The sequence below is a fragment of the Bubalus bubalis genome, chromosome 12 (assembly GCF_019923935.1).
Source record: "Bubalus bubalis isolate 160015118507 breed Murrah chromosome 12, NDDB_SH_1, whole genome shotgun sequence".
Lineage (NCBI taxonomy): Eukaryota > Metazoa > Chordata > Mammalia > Artiodactyla > Bovidae > Bubalus > Bubalus bubalis.
This window is the reverse complement of record NC_059168.1, coordinates 92,453,601-92,472,056: the sequence shown is the minus strand read 5'-3', so window position 1 is coordinate 92,472,056 and position 18,456 is coordinate 92,453,601. Positions and strand designations below refer to the sequence as shown.

General features: G+C 50.7%; 1 protein-coding gene across 3 annotated transcripts in view; it reads right to left on the bottom strand.

The window, feature by feature from the left end:
• The window catches only part of MORN5 (MORN repeat containing 5), a 35,184-nt gene that overhangs the window by 8,322 nt on the left and 8,406 nt on the right, over positions 1 to 18,456 (bottom strand). For all 3 annotated transcript variants that reach the window (XM_045162311.1, XM_006057741.4, XM_044926312.2), the window contains one exon: positions 17,600 to 17,731. In XM_045162311.1, the coding sequence (XP_045018246.1) occupies positions 17,600 to 17,731 (132 nt within the window). The remainder of the gene's footprint in view (positions 1 to 17,599; positions 17,732 to 18,456) is intronic.

Genomic DNA, 18,456 nt, shown 5'->3' with positions numbered 1-18,456 from the left:
GTTCCCTATGGGGGGTGCAGGGAGGAACCAGGGAGGAGGAGATCTTTACACAAGGATCAGCATCATAAGGATCAAGAGCTGCAGCTCAGCTAATGATTTTGTTCAAAGTGAGGGGCAGGCCAGGGCAGGCAGGCCCAGAGAAGGCAAAGGGGTGGATTCAGGTCACCAGGTACCCACAAGCCCGATGTCGCTAGCTCTCGGCAGGCCTTTGGGCCAACCGCACCTGCGGTCACCACCACTCTGCAGCGCCCACCCGGCATGCAGGGGCCTCGGGTGGGGATTGGGAAAGGGAAGAGACCAGGATGAATTGAGGTGTCCAGCCTCGGGAAAGGGGACGAGGGTCACAGTGGCCGAGCACCAGGGAGGTGCAGGGCTCTGTGGGAAGAGGGTCACACCTGTCCCCACCTTAGTGAGTAAACGCGGTTGTCCCCAGTTAGGACGAGGACATGGAGGCTTAAGCAGCGGTGAAGGCATGTCCCCACTTCATTCCACCAGCGTGGAGGGGAAAGGCTCAGCCTGCTGGTGTGGCCATCACCCTCACTGAGGCTGGCACAAGCGGTGTGCTTCCCTCCAAGTGTGAGCGCCTACCCTAGTGTGAGCGTAAATGTGTTCAAGCATGCATCGGCGTGTGCTGAGTGTGTAGGTGGCTGTGTCTGAGGTGCCTGGTGAAGAGAAGAGAGTGCGCCCCTTCGGGGATCCTCAGCCTGCGTGTGGCACGTGGTGTGTGTGAGACACATGCGTGGCAGGCGGTGTCTGAGTACCTGGGTCTGCGGTGTGTGGTCAGACGTTGAGGGAGGGGGTGCATCCCACCTGCAGTGACAGCCCAGCGTGCATCTAGAACACCAGGCCACGCCAGGCTCTGGGGCAGGAGCTGGACCGTGAGAACTGCCCTCTTTCCCCGGGGTCAAGGCCAGTGCACGCTCAGACGCGCTTTGTGAACCGTGGCTTCAGGCTGGGGTGGGATCTGCATGGCAGACCTGGCGCCCCAGCCGGAGGAGGGGCGCAGGAGCCGAACCCGAAGCCCCAAAGCCCAGCCACACCCTCTGTACAAACGCAGGGCTTTGGGAGCTGGAGGGCAGGGCTAGGCCCCCGGTGAGCCAGTGCCCACAGTGAGGGCGGTCACCAATACCCGACAAGAAAGAGGCTTTGAACTTGGCTAGCAGTGGTGTGGCCAGAGGCCAAGGCCATGGCGTGGCCAATATTGACTGAGGGATTGCTGCCCAGGCAGAGCCTGCTATTGGGCAGGAAGGGAGGCCCAGGCTGCTCTTGCTTCCCCAAAAAGGAGCATCTTCTGGGCTGGGTGGGTGGAGGTCTTGGGGGAGGAATGGGGGCGGGTGCGGGTGAGGCCAGGCTGCTTCACCCACTGGGAATAGAGGGGCAGAGCCCGGCACCCACAGGCTCGTCAAGGCTTATTCAAGTGTAAGAGACATGGGGGAAATGACTGACTCAGGAACTTGAAATGGGAAACTGCGACACTGAAATTAATAAATGTGATAATTAATGCATTAAGCCTGAATTAATGATTAAATTTAGAAACCCAAACAATGTTATTACACTTGAAATCAATTTGTGGGCTTGGTTTCCTCAGTTTTCAAGAATTCTCCAGTGTGCACACAAGCTTTCAAGAAATCACAGCCAATTGTTAAAGTCTTATAGTCAACCAATCCACCAAGCAAAGTTTTCAAAATCCTTTTGGGGTTTTAACAGCAAAAAATGATATTCATTATGGGAGAGTGGATATGTTCTGTTTATGTTGAAATGATTGGGGTGAGACCTCCAGGGTCAGACCTAGGGCTGGATCGGGCTGTAACTGGGGGGAGAGTGAATCTGGACAGCAGATATGGTGGCCTGGTATCAGGCACGTCTGTGTGCCAGGCATACGCATGCACTCTGCGTGCCTGAGCTCACGTGATCCTCATACCAGCTTTGTTGTGTGTAGTTGGTGATGGCTCAGGTGGTGTTTCCTCTGCTCCAGCTGGTGGGTAAGGTGGCACTAGGGGTCAAGAACCGGCCTGCCAATGCAGGAGACATACGAGACGTGGGCTCAATCCCTGGGTCCCCAAGATCTCCCGGAGAAGGGAATGGCAACCCACTCCAGTATTCTTGACTGGAGAATCCCATGGACAGAGGAGCCTCGTGGGCTACAGTCCATGGGGTCACAAAGAGTGGGACACGACTGAAGCAACTCAGCACACAGCACACTCACAGCACAGTCGGTGGGTAAAGGGGGAAAGTGCCCACAGTCATCATGACCCTTGAGAATCTCCAAGGAAGGCCCCAGCCTGGAGAAGGACATCTCACGAAGACGTCACATGTGATTCTGACACTGTTGGGACAGAGTTATTCCTGCTGTTGTGGTCCTGATGGGCAGCTGGCCTGGGTTTATGGGTATATTGGTAAAAACAAAAATACACGTCCTTAAATACTAGCATCAGCCTGTGTGTGGCAGGTGTACTCAGGACAGGAGACCACGAACTCACATCTTCCTGCTCACTCCAGAGCACATGCGTGCTAAGCAGGGGAGGGCACTAAGTCACAGCATCATATACATCACCATTCTTCTCGTTTCCCTGAGCCACACTTTTATTTTTCAAGCACTCACAATGGCATCTGCATTCACTAAACATGTTTGTGATGCCAGGCCGCTGTGCACGGGCAGCGCTGGGAAGCCAAGGGTGGAGCCCAAGGTCACCGGCTGGCCCTCGCTCGACCCTCTTCTCCCTTTCACCCCTGCTGTCCTTCACCCCTGCTCTCCAGCTACGTGTGGACAATGGACTGATGGGGACAGGCCTGGCGGTTGGGCCTGTCTTCCAAGTGGCAGATGCTGAGGGCGGAATTAAGTCTGGAACAGCAGGGATGGCCAGGGGGAATGTTAGGATGTTAAGGACCTGCGGAATTCAGCAAAAGACGTGAACTTGGTCCTCACAGCAATCTTGCAAAGTCAGTGTTTTTATCCTGATTCACAGAGGAAGGTTTGAGGCTCAGAGAGACGGGGTTATATGTCCAAGCTGACTCTGCTAATGAGGGGCACAGGCTCACACCCAAGTCTATCACTTGAGCTGAGCCTTCAGCCACTACACACTCTCCTGGAAAATCCTTGTGCAACTGCCACAGCTTTACTCCTCACTGTCTGAAGGGTTGAAGCTCAGCTCCCTGACCTGGCGATCAAGGCTCTCTCCTACCCTGGGTCCCTCTGCTTTGAACGCCCAGCTCAGGCACACTCTACACACCCGTCAAAGTCCACTCTGTCCATCACTGCCTAAGGGAGGTCTCCCTTGACTACTGCTCTGTCCAACACAGTATCGGGTCTCAGGTACTGCATCTTGAGTACCTGGGCCCCTGCATCTCTCCGTGCCTTTGCTCTTGCTTTTCCTTCCCTTCTGTGCAGCAAAACCCACCTCTCAAGCTTCAAAGCCTAGCCCAACACCACCTTTCCTAGAACATCAACTCAACTACCCTTGGGACACACTTGCCCTTTGCTCTCTGCTCCCCCAGCACATTGTGCTTCTGGCTCCTGGCACCAGCAAAGCAGGGGCACTCCTAGTTTTTTGCAGAAAGAATCTCATATCTGATACTCCACATTAAACATGAATATAAACCTCATGGGGAATATAGAATTATGTTGGACTTCCATACACTTATTTTTATATTATATATTTTATATATTTTATAGTTTCTGTTAATTTCTGACCTATATCTTGAGGGGTGGGAGGTTCACTACAGCCTTTTAAACACCTAGGCTCTAGGCTTCTGTCCAGAGAGTGCCCATCCTGGGTCCTGGAATTGACTACTTATGCACTCCCCTGCCCTGCCTTGGCATGGGAGGTTAGGGGGCGGCAATAGACACTTAGCTGGTCCCCAGGTGGGACCCTGGTATCTGTAGCGGATCAGTTAAGGCCCGTGTCTGAGGTGATCTTAGAGGGTCTGAGGCTCCAGATGAATAAGAAATGATGAGGGTGATGGGAACACATCCAGAACATTACCAAAAACAAGCTAGAGAGATTAGGGACTTCAGGCCTCCAGCCCAGTTTTGAAATTGGCATCAAACGCAGGTGGGAGGAGGCCAGAGGGCACCTTGCCAAGGTCACTCCGGTTCCTCCCTTTGGGGCATGGGGTTAAGGAGACCCTGCCTCTCAAGCAGCACCAGCCCCTGGGATAGAAACCCCAACTGCAATCGCCAGCAGACATGAAGCTCCTCATGACGGGCCCCCACATCATCTCAATAAACACCACAACCCTGGAAGGAAGGTCCTAGTTCTACCCCCATCTTTCCTATGAGGCAACCGGGAGCTCAGAGAAGTGAAGCGACTAGCTCGAGGTCGCACAGTGGGCCAACGGCAGAGTCGGGGTCTGAGGCCAGATCTGGCAGGTTCCCAAGACCGGCCCGCAGCCCTGCAACACCTCTCCTGGACCTGAGGCTGTGCGAGGCTCACAGCCAACTGTCCAGGGCTCTAGCGCGTGGGCTGAGGAAGTGAGATGAGGCTCCTGTCCCCTGGGCTCTGGCCTTGCAGCCACTTCTATTAAAGGAGACAAAACAAACCACGCTGGTGCTGGCCCGGGCGGACTCCGGCCACGGAAGGGGAAGCTGTGTCCTCTGGATGCTTCCAGGAGGCTGCTGCGGGTGGGGGGGAGCGGGGGATGCATTGTTGTCAAGAGTCCTGTGGGCACAACAGCTGGAAGTGGAATTTCCAGGGCCTCTGGAATCCCGGTGGGGAGAGAGAAGGGCAGGGAGCGATTCCCGCAGGTCAGGGAGGGGCAGCAGGCTGCCATTTCTGGAGCAAGGACCCTCACAGGGGGCCTGATCCCACCCTCTGGTGGGGGTGGGGGTGGGGAGGGTCTAGTGTTTTTCTCGGGGGAGAAGGCCCACAGCTTTGCCAGACTCTTGGAGAAGCTCATATTGGTTCACAGCGTGGCCTCTGGTATCAGACACACGTGGTTCAAATCCCGACCCCTCCCTTTACTAACCACACCTATCAGTAAGTAACTTACTCTCTGAGCCTCAGTTTCTGCCTCTGCCAAATCAGGATAGTGATGCATTCCTCAAAGGACCAGGGTGTGGTGAGTCCCTGGCGCAGTGAAGGCATTTGATAACTCAGAATTCCCTTCCTACCCCTTCAGCTGAAAGCAGATGCCGGGATCTGGGGCCCGCGTGGGCATTTTATTTGGCAGTTACGAGGGTGATATTATCCTTCCACAAAGCCTTCATTATGGTGCCGCTAACAATACCGCAGATAAGGCAGGCACGGCCCTGCGTGCCAGCCTGCAGGTGATTATAACATTTGGGTAAATTGCCTTTTGTCTCGCAGAGAGATGACAGCGGGAGGGGGTGGGGCAGGAGACTCGATCAGCCATCTTGCAGAAACCACGGAGATGGCGGGGCGGCGGGTGGTGGGTGGTGGTGGGGTGGGAGGGGGAGCACGGTGTGGGAGGGGTGGGCAGCCTGGGTTTGCAGGAGGAGCCCCGGCTGGCAGTGGGAAGGCGAGTCCAGCTGCAGACAGACTGTGTGGGGTCGAGTACCTCACCCCGCCTTGCTGGGTCTCAGCTTTCTCACCTGTCTGGTGGAGGCAGAGGCTTCAAGATGAGAAGAGTCTTGGTTTATTGGTGGAACTGAAAGACTCCTGTTCTTTGGCCCGGTTTTGAGCAATAAAGTGGGCAGAGAACTATCTAGGGGAAAAGGGCCACTACTACCATCTTACACTCCTTAGGTATCTTAAAATCTCTGGGCCACCAGGAAGGCCCTCGGTTCTTTCTTTCACTAGTAAACTCTAGCTTCTCATGCAGAACCAGCTCAAATGTCATCCTTAGCTGAGTCCACTGGACCTGGGTTCAAATTCCAGCCCTACCACTCGTAACCTGAGTAACAAAGCATTTCACCTCACCTCAGTTTCATCATCTACAAAATGGAAATAATAAAGACAACTCTTTTACAGGATTACTGTGAGGGTTAGGTAAAAGAAAATCAATTATTGAAAGTGCTCAAACCAGTGCCTGGCACATCATAAGCACTTAGTCATTGATGGCTATTATTATCACCTAGCTTTTTCACCCAGACTATGGATACCTTTTTATATCAATACGTCCATTCCTTCACTGCCATTTTGATGGCTGCATTCTATTTTATTGTAAGGATATATCGGTTTTTTATTTAATGAATTCCCTCCTGTTGGACATCGGGGATGTTTCTGGTGCTCAACTGTTTAAATAATAACTGGAGAAACTTTAGAAGACCAAGTGGTCTTTCACTTCCAGGTGCTCACTACACAGCTTTTTAAAAATTAGGTTGAAAGTGAAAGTCGCTCAGTCATGTCCGACTCTTTGCAACCCCATGGACTATACAGTCCATGGAATTCTCCAGGCCAGAATACTGGAGTGGGTAGCTTTTCCCTTCTCCAGGGGATCTTTCCAACCCAGGGATTAAACCCAGGTCTCCCGGATTGCAGGCAGATTCTTTACCAGCTGAGCCACAAGGGAAGCCCAAGAATACTGGAGTGGGTAACCTATCCCTTCTCCAAAGGATCTTCCAGACCCAGGAATCGAACTGGGGTCTCCTTCATTGCCAGCAAATTCTTTACCAACTGAGCTATCAGGGAAGTCCAAAAGTTAGGTTGCTGCTGCTGCTAAGTCACTTCAGTCGTGTCCGACTCTGTGTGACCCCATAGACGGCAGCCCATTAGTCTCCTCTGTCCCTGGGATTCTCCAGGCAAGAATACTGGCGTGGGTTGTCATTTCCTTCTCCAATGCATGAAAGTGAAAAGTGAAAGTGAAGTCGCTCAGTCATGTCCAACTCTTAGCGACCCCATGGACTGCAGCCTACCAGGCTCCTCCACCCATGGGTTTTTCCAGGCAAGAGTACTGGAGTGGGGTGCCATTGCCTTCTCTGAAAAGTTAGGTTAGGAACAGATAAACACCAGTCTCTGGGATCTCCATGCTCAGGACAGAGAGTTTTGGAGTTGGTCAGGCAAAGCGGAAAGAGGCAAAGCTCTGAAGACAGATGAGCTCAAGTGTGAATCCCAATTCCTGCCAAATTCCCTGGGGAAATTCTTTAGCCACATGGAGCCTCACTTTCCTCATTTGTCAAACAGGGTTCATGCGAATACGCCCCCCTCCTGGAGTTGAGTGTCTGGTGCAGGGTCAACGTTCAGTCAAGGCCAGATGAGCCACCCCCTCCCATCCTCTTTATCCTCTTCATCCTCATTCTGGTAGAGCCAGCCTCCACCTCCCAAAGGCTCCGAATCACCCACATGAGGTCACTTTCTGGACCACCACTCACACCCCTTCTTCCCATTGTCCATTTCACGTGGTGTACATTCCAACGAGGCTTGTGATCTTGATTTTAAATTCTGTCTGGAAACCACAGGTTCAAACGCAAAGGGGCTCTATCCGCAAATAATCGCTGGTATGTGATATTTTTAAGAAGCCCGAGCCATTGTTTCTGATTGAAGGAAAGTTGGTGCTATTTTGAAGAGCAGCACGATTAAGCAGTGGCGTTCTCTCTTTAACTGTTGGGAATTATACGCTGTTTGAAAGATTTGTGAGCTCTAGGACATTTGCCAGATGTGCTTGATTCGACATTTCAGACAACAAAGGGGATAATGTTGGCGGGAATCTTGACGGCATTTCTGATGATCAGGATATTCTCTGAAGATGGTACTGAGACCTTTCGGGGGAAGAATTTCAGCTTTCACATAAACTAATTTGGGATGCTCACTCTCTGTCTTTCACAAAGCAAATTTAGTTCATTGTTAGTTGTATATGTTAAAATGGTTACGAGGGTTTTTTTCCTTTGAATATTAATAATGTGCCTTTCATCTGAGACACGCGCATGGGGTGTCATTAATTGCGGGGAGGGAGGAAGGCTTAGTGGTGCAGTTATTTTGCAAATGATTCCTGCTAGTAACGTTGAGGCAGGCAACGGCTCCATGAAGAGACACACGTACACAGCGCCAGCACGACTTGGGCACATCCTTCTTGAGAGGAATGCCTGGGTGGGGGGAGCAGTAGGGGGGCTGCCCACAGTCTGCAAAGGATCCTTTATAAAAAAAGGTAGCATCTCCTTTGGCGACTGTGGTGGTTTTGTCTCAAGATTATCAAATGGACCTTTTCATTCATTTAGAGCATCGCTGAGTTCCCGCTGGTGCCAGGAACACCTGTGAATGAGACACAGACGGTCTGGGAGCAGAGGTGTTGAGTAAAGAATAAGCTAGGATGGGGACTTCCCTGGTGGTCCAGTGGTTAAGACTTCACGCTCCCAGTGCAAGGGGCCTGGGTTCGATCCCTGATCAGGAAAGTAGGTACCACACGCCACAGCTAAAGATCCCACATGCCGCAACGAGGATTGAAGATCCAGAGTGCCGCAGCCAAATAAATTAATATTAAAGAAAAGAATGAGCTAGGCCACAAAGCTGGCAAGCAGAGGAAAAGGATAGGGTTTGGGTAGAGTCGGGTTTGACTCTTGACTCTGTCACCAGCTATGTAACTGGGAGCAAGTTATTAACCTATTTGAGACCAGATCGCTTCATTGCAAACTGTGGCTCCAGAAAAATTTCTCCCTTGGGATGGTGTGAAAAGCAGAGAAGATAAACAGGAAAGGTGCCAAGTGAGGGCCTGGCGAGGCACCTTCATGTCCCGCGTTCCTGCCCAGCTTCGGGGCCCTAGCTGTGGGTGCGCAGCTGAAACTGCATGCCAATCTTACAGCTACTGCTGCTAAGTCAATTCAGTCGTGTCTGACTCTGTGCGACCCCAGAGACGGCAGCCCACCAGGCTCCCCTGTCCCTGGGATTCTCCAAGCAAGAACACCGGAGTGAGTTGCCATTTCCTTCTCCAATGCACAAAGGTGAAAAGTGAAAGTGAAGTCACTCAGTTGTGTCTGACTCTTAGTGACTCCATGGACTGCAGCCCACCAGGCTCCTCCATCCATGAGATTTTCCAGGCAAGAGTACTGGAGTGGGGTGCCATTGCCTTCTCCACCATTCTTGCAGGGCTGCAGGCAAAGACTTCATGGCCTTCTGCTGTGTGCTGAGCATGGAGAGATGAGGACTGTGACGGGGGAGGAAAGCGGGAAGGGCATTTTCCGCTGGGGGAACAGACAAAGTGAGAATAGAGCCGTGTTGATCAATGGAGGGCAGCTAGTCTGCTTGGCTGGAACACGGGTAGGGGAGAGACAGGAGAGCATAAGGTAGACTGGGGCACTGAACAACATAACCAAGACTCTGCAGACCCCAGAGTTTTAGCAGGAATTCATTTCCTGAGCAAAACCCCCTGAGGAGGCGGAAAGACCTAGAGTATCCAATCGCATGTCTCCCCAGTGCCTTCTCTACTCTCAAACACCTAGAGGAATCTTAGCAACCCCCTGGGCAAACTCTCTTCTCTCTCCCACAGCCTGGGCCAGTAATCAGCAGAATGATCAGTCACAACTACCGATCACTGGACATGTGTCTTGGGCTGGGTGCTAAGTACTTTTCATACTTAACCCCATCTTTTCTAACCCCAATTTCAGATTGCTGCTAAGTCGCTTCAGTCATGTCCGACTCTGTGCGACCCCATATATGGCAGCTCACCAGGCTCCCCCGTCCCTGGGATTCTCCAGGCAAGAACACTGGAGTGGGTTGCCATTTCCTTCTCCAATGCATGAAACTGAAAAGTGAAAGTGAAGTTGCTCTGTCGTGCCCGACTCTTAGAGACCCCATGGACTGCAGCCTACCAGGCTCCTCCGTCCATGGGATTTTGCAGGCAAGAGTACTGAAGTGGGTTGCCATAGTACTACTATAATGCCCATTTTACAGATGAGGAAGCTAGAGCTCCAAGAGGAGACAAGAAGTAAGCTATGCATGGTCACCCAGTTGGCCAGTGGTGGATCTGGGACCAGAGGACAACCAGAGACGTGGATCCAGGTCCTGGGCGTTTCTCTACCATCTCTCTGACCTCTTCCTGCTCTCAAGCCTCCTGCAGTAGGGAGCTCCTATCTCAGTCTCTGTTTTATGTCTGCTGTGTTGGTTGGAATATTGCCTACACTGAATTGCTGTCTTTTATGCTTTATGGTCCCAACAGAAGCCGCATCAGGGTAGAGTGAGAAGACTACAGGACTTGTAGGAAAAGAGGAGTGGGTTAGAGTTTCAGCTTCACCATCACTGGTCTATCATTCATCACTCCTTGACCTTGATTCCTAATCTCAGGACACGCCCATTCCCAGCTCACTGGATGCATGGGAAGTTTCCATGAGACACAGGGCTCAAAAGCTCATGGGCTTTATGGCAGGTACCTTAAATGACAGATGCTGGGAATTCCCTGGCAGTCCAGCAGTTAGGACTTGGTGCTTTCACTGCTGTGAGCTTGGGTTCAATCCCTGGTGCTGCTAAGTCACTTCAGTCGTGTCCGACTCTGTGCGACCCCACAGACCCCTGTCCCTGGGATTCTGCAGGCAAGAACACTGGAGTGGGTTGCCATTTCCTTCTCCAATGCATGAAAGGAAAAGTTAAAGTGAAGTCGCTCAGTCGTGTCCGACTCCTAGCGACCCCATGGACCGCAGCCTACCAGGCTCCTCAGTCCATGGGATTTTCCAGGCCGGAGTACTGGAGTGGGTTGCCATTGCCTTCTCCTTCAATCCCTGGTAAGGGAACTAATATTCCTGCAGTTGTGCTCAAACCTGTGCAATTTCAAGCATGGGGCCAGCCAAACAAAAACTCAGGCCTGAGAGTCACTGATTTGTAAAAGCTTAAGCTTTTACATATAATGGCCTGCTTTTTAAAATATTTGTGTATGTATTTGGCTACTCCAGATCTTAGTTGTGGCATGTGGGATCTAGTTCCCTGACCAGGGATCGAACCTGGGCCCCCTGCATTGGGAGTGAGAAGCCTTAGCCACTAGACCGCCAGGGAAAGCCCTGTAATGACTTGTTTTTATTATTCAAAATAATAAGTTGTCTATATGAGCCAGGGATTGAATTGCGAATAATCTTTTGAAGAATCTAAGCGACTTATAGGCAGGTCCTCTGCCCACCTGTCTGCTTTTCTTTGACAAACACTGAATCACCTCCAGCTGGCAACCCACTCCAGTGTTCTTGCCGGGAGAATCCCAGGGAAGGGGGAGCCTGGTGGGCTGCCGTCTATGGGGTCACACAGAGTTGGACATGACTGAAGCGACTTAGCAGCAGCAGCAGTGGGATCTGTGTGAGACACAGGGACATGGTGTTGAATCAGACATGACATGTGGTCCCCACCCTCAAGAAGCTCCCCGTCTACTGGGGGAGCCAGGCAAACAGAGATACTTCTGCTGTTGTGGGCTGAGTGCTGCGAGGCTTGTAGGGGCCCGAGGAGGGACATCTTACCCAGACAGGGTGGAGGGAGGGGTTGGTCACGGAAGGCTGCCTGGAACAATGGTCCTGACCCTTAAGGAGGTTGTGAAATCAATTTAGTGCATAGCAACCAGCATTTTTTAAAAAACTTAACAGAAAATATCGCACATCTCACATACAAAGAATACATGTGAGTATGAGTTTGTGTGCATTCTGGGTCATGATGCAAATCACTCCGGAAGCGAGCCAGGGTCCAGAGGTTTGAGAGCCACAGTTGGAGAGAATTCTTGCCTGCCATGCTCCCCAAAGCCTGGTGCACTGCAGCGCTCAAAGACTTTTAGATGAGTGGGAGGAGAGTTTTAAACTCTAACCTCAATCCAGCAGTTGGGACTGTCCTTTCCAGTTAAGAAAGACACACTCATGGGACTTCCCTGGTGGTCCAGTGCTTAAAGATTCCACTTTCCAGTGCAGGGGATGTAGGTTCAATCCCTGGTCAGGGAACTAGTGTCCCACATGCCATGGGGCGTAGTCAAAAATTTAAAAAAAAAAAAAAAGAAGGCACACTGAGAAACCCAAGTCCAGCAAACCTGGATCTGTCAAGGGTGCTCACAGCCTAGCAGTTGGCAGCTTAGCCGTCCAGGGTTTCCTCTCTGCCTGCGTGGTAGTGGTGGGGAAGTCAGCCCAAGATGCGGGAGGAGTAAGGCAGTTCAGAACTGCCTGAAGGAGGGCGGAAGGCGACCCTTCTGCTGGTCCCCCAGCCTGCGACCGCCTGGGAAACAGTGTCCGCGGGTTCTGACCCACCCAGGTGGCATGTGCCTCAGATAGCGGTGGCTCAGGCCGCTGTGTTTACTCTGGGATGGCCTCAGTCACCCATCGCAGACCCACGTGGCCAGCAGTCCCGTGCCTCCAGGATGCCAACAGGAAGCACCATTTAAGGGGCAGATTGGCCTCAAGGGAGGAAGGGCCCCGGGCGGAAGCAGAAGATGGGCAGAAGGTCACCGCAGTCCCCAGCAGGGTGAGGTGAGTTCAGGGTAATGACCAGTTCGCCACCAACAGAGACTCCCTCTTAGTGGTTTCCAGGATACTCCAAACTTGATCCATCCTATAATATCAGGACCAAAATACCCCTTGGCTACCTTTCTCCTCCATCATAGACTATTAAGGTTGGAAGGACCCTAGAAATTATCCAGCCCAACGATCTCATTTTACAGATAAAGAGAAAGGGGCTCAGAGAGGGAAGGTACTGGCCCAGAGTCAGCCAGCAGGTGACCCAGGGAGCTGGGGCCAGAACTCAGAAGCCAAATCTCCACCCCACCACCCCGAAGATGTGGCCCTGGAGATGCCCCTCTCTGCCATCTTGCTGGAAGGATCTCCCATCTCCTCTCCTTTGGCCCCTTTTCTGTATGTAACCAGAAAACTCTTCCTAATGGATACATCAGTGACTGTTTCTCTTGACCCTAAACTTCCCTGCTTCCCAAAAGCCCCCAGGGGAAAAGACCCCTGTGATCTTTCCTCCTGCCCTCTTGGGCCTCCTCTCCTGCTTGTCTTCGCCTGACGCACTGTGTCTCATGCTCCTGAAGGACCTGTAGCCTCCTCGATGTGCATCGGTCTCCCCATCTCTAACCCTTCACACATGCTGTTCTCTCTGTCTTTAACACTCTTCCCAACCCCGCTGCACATGTCTGCTCTTCTTTAGGTTTCCCATGGGTGGTGGTGGTTTAGTCGCTAAGTCATGCCTGACTCTTGTGACCCCATGGACTGTAGCCTACCAGGCTCCTCTGTCCATGGGATTTTTCCAGGCAAGAATAGTGGAGTGCATTGCCATTTCCTTCTGCAGGGGAATCTTCCCAACCCAGGGATTGAACCCAAGCCTCCTACATTGGCAGGTGGACTCTACACCAGGATAAAGGACTCCGGGAACCACAGTTTCTGTTTCCCAGTCACATCACACATTTTCATGCCTCTGCGTCTTTGCCCATGCTGTTCCCTCTGCCTGGAATGCCCTTCCCCAACAGTCCTATTATGACACCCCCACTCATTCTTTAGGACCCATCACTTCTGGGACCTTTTTCCTGACTGACACCCTCCATCCGGGCCAGGTGATCAACTCCTCCCTCCCATCCCCCACCATCATCCCCTCCTGCAGGGCACACATCACATTCTACTGTGATTAGATGTTTCTGGGTCTGTCTCCTCTACTAATCTGTATACCAGTTGTATTGTACCACAACCGAAGAAAGATTATGCTAACACAGAATGCCCCAGAGCTCTGGTTCTAGAGAATTTCTCCCTGCTGCCCCATCTCCCAACTAATTTTACAATTAGTCAAACAATTTTGGGAAATGGTATACATATATCTCCCTAGTAGAGATTGACAATACCCATTCATTCCTTGATTTACCTGTTTCATACACAGTTAATGAACACCTACTACGTGCCTGGGTCTGCGCATGGTGCTGGGGCTGTAGCAGTATGCCAGGTTTTAAGGAGATTTTTTTGCTTTCTCTTTCCTGTAACTTTGAATCTTATTGATCCAAAGGTTTCCATCCTCAAGAATAAATGGCCTCACCAAGTGATACAATGATGATTCAACTGAATCGGAAGTGGGAACAGCCACCTGGCCGCTTTGCTCCTTATGCCACCGAAACAACAGGCAAAGAGGGGGAATGCATTTCTGGCTGGAGTGATGGGTCTCGATTGCTGGAGCGGGGGGAGCTGGGTTGCTGCTACACAGCTGGGGAAAGGGGATGCTGTATGGAACCCAAGGGGGCTCTCTAGGGCAATTCTTAGTTCTTCCACTGCCAATAGTAAAAATGAATGAAAACTAAACCAACCGACTAAACAAGCAAAAAAGGCAGGACCAGTAGGGATTCAGAACCCTCAAGAATGAAGATTTGGGTTGCCCTACGGACTCAGAGGTTAAAGCGTCTGCCTGGAATGTGGGAGACCGGGATTCAATCCCTGGGTCGGGAAGACCCCCTGGAGAAGGAAATGGCAGCCCACTCCAGTATTCTTGCCTGGAGAAACCCATGGATGGAGGAGCCTGGCAGGCTACAGTCCATGGGGTCGCAAAGAGTTGGACACGACCGGGCAACTTCACTTTCACTTTCACCAGTTAGAACACCAGACCGACTGAAATGCGGGCAGAAAGCAAATGGAATGTGGACTTTATAATGGAAGAAGGAATTTGTAAATACTAACTCCAGCCTCATGACTGGCTGAGCTTCCCAGGCGACACTGGTGGTAAAGAACCCAGCCGCCTGCCAAAGCCTGAGACGTAAGAGATGCGGGTTTGGTACCTGGGTTGGGAAGATCCCCTGAAGGTGGGCATGGCAACCTACTCCAGTATTCTTGCCTGGAGAATCTTATGGACAGAGGAGCCTGGCAGGCTACAGGCCATAGGGTCACAAAGAATCTGACAGGACTGAATCGAACTTAGTATGCATGCATGACCAGTTATGGAAAGAGGACTGCATCAACAGTACAGCTTTTCTTCCTTGCTTGTATGTTTATGTGTATCTATATCACTTATTCATCTATGTATGTGCTTTTATGAACTAATTTCTTTCTTTCCTCTTTTTTCCTTAATATTTTATAGAAAGAGTCTTGGCAGTGACGTGTAGGCTGTAGATTAGGCAGGACTGTCAAAGGATAATATCAATTAAAGACAGACACAATGTCCGTTGGGTTCCAGGTCTCCTCTTTTAGAGGAGAAGGTGGGAGTCTCTTTGTATGAATAGGAAGGGTGGTTGGAACTTCTCACACAAGAAAGCACAAAAGTGTTATCTTTGCAGCAGAATACAGTGTGTCTGGATGCTGAGCAACAAAAAGCAGTGGCTGGTGCCAGTTATGAAGCTACTGACTCTCAGCTCCAAACCTACCTTTCCACACCCTGCTTGGCGATGCTGGGACTGGGACCCCATGGAGGTCATTTCTCCTTTGCCAGCTGGTCCCCAGTCAGATGCAGTGAGGCAGCCAGAGGGGGAGGGAACATGCTCTTTCCTGTTTTGCTTGCCCATTCTGGTCAGTGTCTCAGCAATGGCCTTTCATGTCAAATTTCGAGCTCTCCCCACACTTCTAGAATCGGCATCATCACTTTCTTTCCAGAGACCCCACTGGGCAGTGCCCGCTCCTTAGAGGTCTGAATTATAGCTTCTGGTGGGGAGCACCTCCAGCAACCTATTCTAATAACCCAATCTCTTCCCCTGCCCCCCAGTGTTGAGGTGGTAACTGCTTCTTGCAACTACTTTCTCATACCCCAAGGTCTTCGTTTTGCTTTTTCAGTTCTCCAATACTTATTTAATCAATTTTTTGATGTTAAATTCTTTGTTTTCTGACTGGACTGACTAGTACAAGCAGAGACAAGAAGACAGAATTCCTGCTGTCAGGGATCTTAGCCTCTAGCTGGAGAGACATACGGCAAGCAATTCATTACATAAGTGAGAGTATTTCATTACAATTGAAATAAGGGTCTGGAAGGACAACTACAAAGTGTACCAGCATATTACAGGCCCCAAGAAGCCCTTCAGTAAGTACAATTGTTGAGTTCTACTTAACTCAGTATCTCCTTATTTTATTTGATCAAGAAACTTCAGGGGAGCCTAGTAACATCCAGAAGAATTAGCATTCTACACAGTACACTCATCCCCTGGAGGAGGAAATGGCAACCCACTCCGGTATTCTTGCTAGAAAATCCCATGAACAGAGGAGACTGGTGAGCTACAGTCCATGGGGTCGCAAAGAGTTGGACAAGACTGAGCATGCGTGCATGCATGCACATAATACACTCTGTTCGTGGAAGATGGAAGTCAATAGAGAAAAGTGCCAGGGACTTGGAGTGCAAGCATTTGCAATGTTCCCCAAGAGCACCCAGTGGGTGAGGGGTATCTCAGCTCCAGGATTCAGCTACAACATCAGCTGACAATTCCCTTTGTACTTATTTCAGCACTGCAAAGCAAATTTCCGATCATCATTGAATTGTTGTTGTTCAGTTGCTAAGTCATGTACGACTCTTTGCGACTCCGTGGACTACAGCACTCCAGGCTTCCCTATCCGTCACTATCTCCCAGAGTTTTCTTAAACCCATGTCCATTGAGTTGGTGATGCCATCCAACCATTTCATTGAATTACTGAATAAATTTCCCTGCAGGAAGTGGAGACCCTCATTAGCCACCCCAGGCCTTCTGGTCTACCTGGCAGTTTCTTTCACAATACACAGTAGGGTTTCTTGACCAGGGTATTTAGAGGAACCATCAACCCCTTAAAACCATGTGCAAAATGATGTGTGTGTACACATGTATATTTATGTGTGTGCATATGTGGGCACTTTTTGAGGGGGACGGTTCACAGATTTTGTTACTCCTAGTGGAACTGTGACTCTAGAAAAGAGAAAGGTTAGGAATCATGGTGTTAAAGGAAAATATTCTCATTCTTATTTGTACACTCATCTCTCGCAAGTTCGGTCACTGTAAGTCAGTCCTTCTCAGTCTGATCAGCTTGTGTTCTGAACCTCACCAAACTGAGGTTCTGGATCCTCCAAGGTACTCCCCTGCTTGAAGAGCAGGCTTCTTGGACCACGTGGCATCACTCACTTTCCAGGCCTTTGCCTGTGCTGTTCCTCTGGCTGGAAACCCTCTCCCCACACCTTGGGGTCAACTCCCCATCGTTTTTTGGATCTCAAGTTGGCTGTTTCCTTCTTGAATCCTTCTCAGGATGTCTGGTTCTGGATTAGGTACCACTTCTTTGTGCTCCCACAGCATCACTTCCATCTCTCTGGCACCCCACCCCCTTCTCTTCTACCCTTACCCTTCATCTAGGGCCACTTTTTCCCATTCATTGTGCTTATTCCATGATGCAATTAACTGTTTATAGTACTTGTCTGCTGTTTGCCAAACAAAGAGTTGGACACGACTGGGCAACTGAACAACATCAAGAAGCTCCATGAGGAAGGGGTTTGTGACTAGTTTTGCCCTGCTTTGGTGCCCAGACTAAGCAGAGTGTCTGGCATACAGCAGGCACTCATTAGTTGCAGGGAAACATGTAAAGATGGGTACTTGAATCCTTTCAGGGCTACACTTATGAGCTGTCACAGTTAGACCTCTAACATCCTCTGCCCCACTCTATGACTAGGTATAGACTTGTCAGCCATGAGAATTCCAAAGACTGAACACTCACACGATCAAGTTTTGTCTTTCATCGGCAGAAGCTTCTTTCCCACTAAATGCATGTATGTGTGTGCACACGTGTGCACAAACCTATGTGTGATGAGAGAGGAGAAAACATATGCCACAGAGTTTGGAATAAACATACCTGCATTTCTCAGAAAGCGATAATTATAGTCCTTGACTATCCTCGTGTTCGGGTTATAGAAGCCGTCTCCGCAGTCGTAACAGCCTGGAGGGATCTTTCTAGGTGGGTCCATATTGGTGAGTTGAGAGATACCTTGAAAGGATATCAGGGAGTGGGATGAATTAGGAGACTGGGATTGATATATACACGTGTGTGTGTGTGTGTGTGTGTGTGTGTATTACTATATATACACACTACTATATATAAAACTCTAGCCCTATAAATTAAGCTGGTAACATCAGGGCAGAAGAAGACCTGGGGCACTGTCTCCCAGGACTGAGGACACTGGAACTACCAGGAGGAAAAGAAGAGTCAATGCACCTTTAAGGTCAGGACTCCTGTGTGTCATCTCTCTTAGAAGCTGAAGCCTGAGAAAAGGGGATAAGGTTGGAATAAGGAACTTCCTGGTTTCCTCTTATTTGTGGTCTCTGTAATTCCCTGTCCTCTGGACTGAGGGGGACGCTTTGAGCACAGCACCATGCTCACGGCTCAGGGTCCCACCCAGAGCTGTGCTCTGAGGTTGGTTAACCATGAAGAGCCGAGACACTATGGGTTGAGGATTACACTCCACGCTGAGCACTTAACAGCCATTCTCTCCCTGAAGCCTCCTGCCAAAGGCCATCTCACAGATGCCTAGAGAGGGGAAGGGTAGCCTTAACCCTCCCCACCTCCAACAAAGCCTGCCCCCAAGGCTTAGAGGGAGCGGCCTTCGGAGGGGTGTGCAGAGTGACTTGGGAAGGAAGTGGGTACTTCAGTGGGTCCCTGAAGGAGAAGGTGAGGCTGCGGGAAATCTGTGCACCGCCTCGAGACAGAGGCCT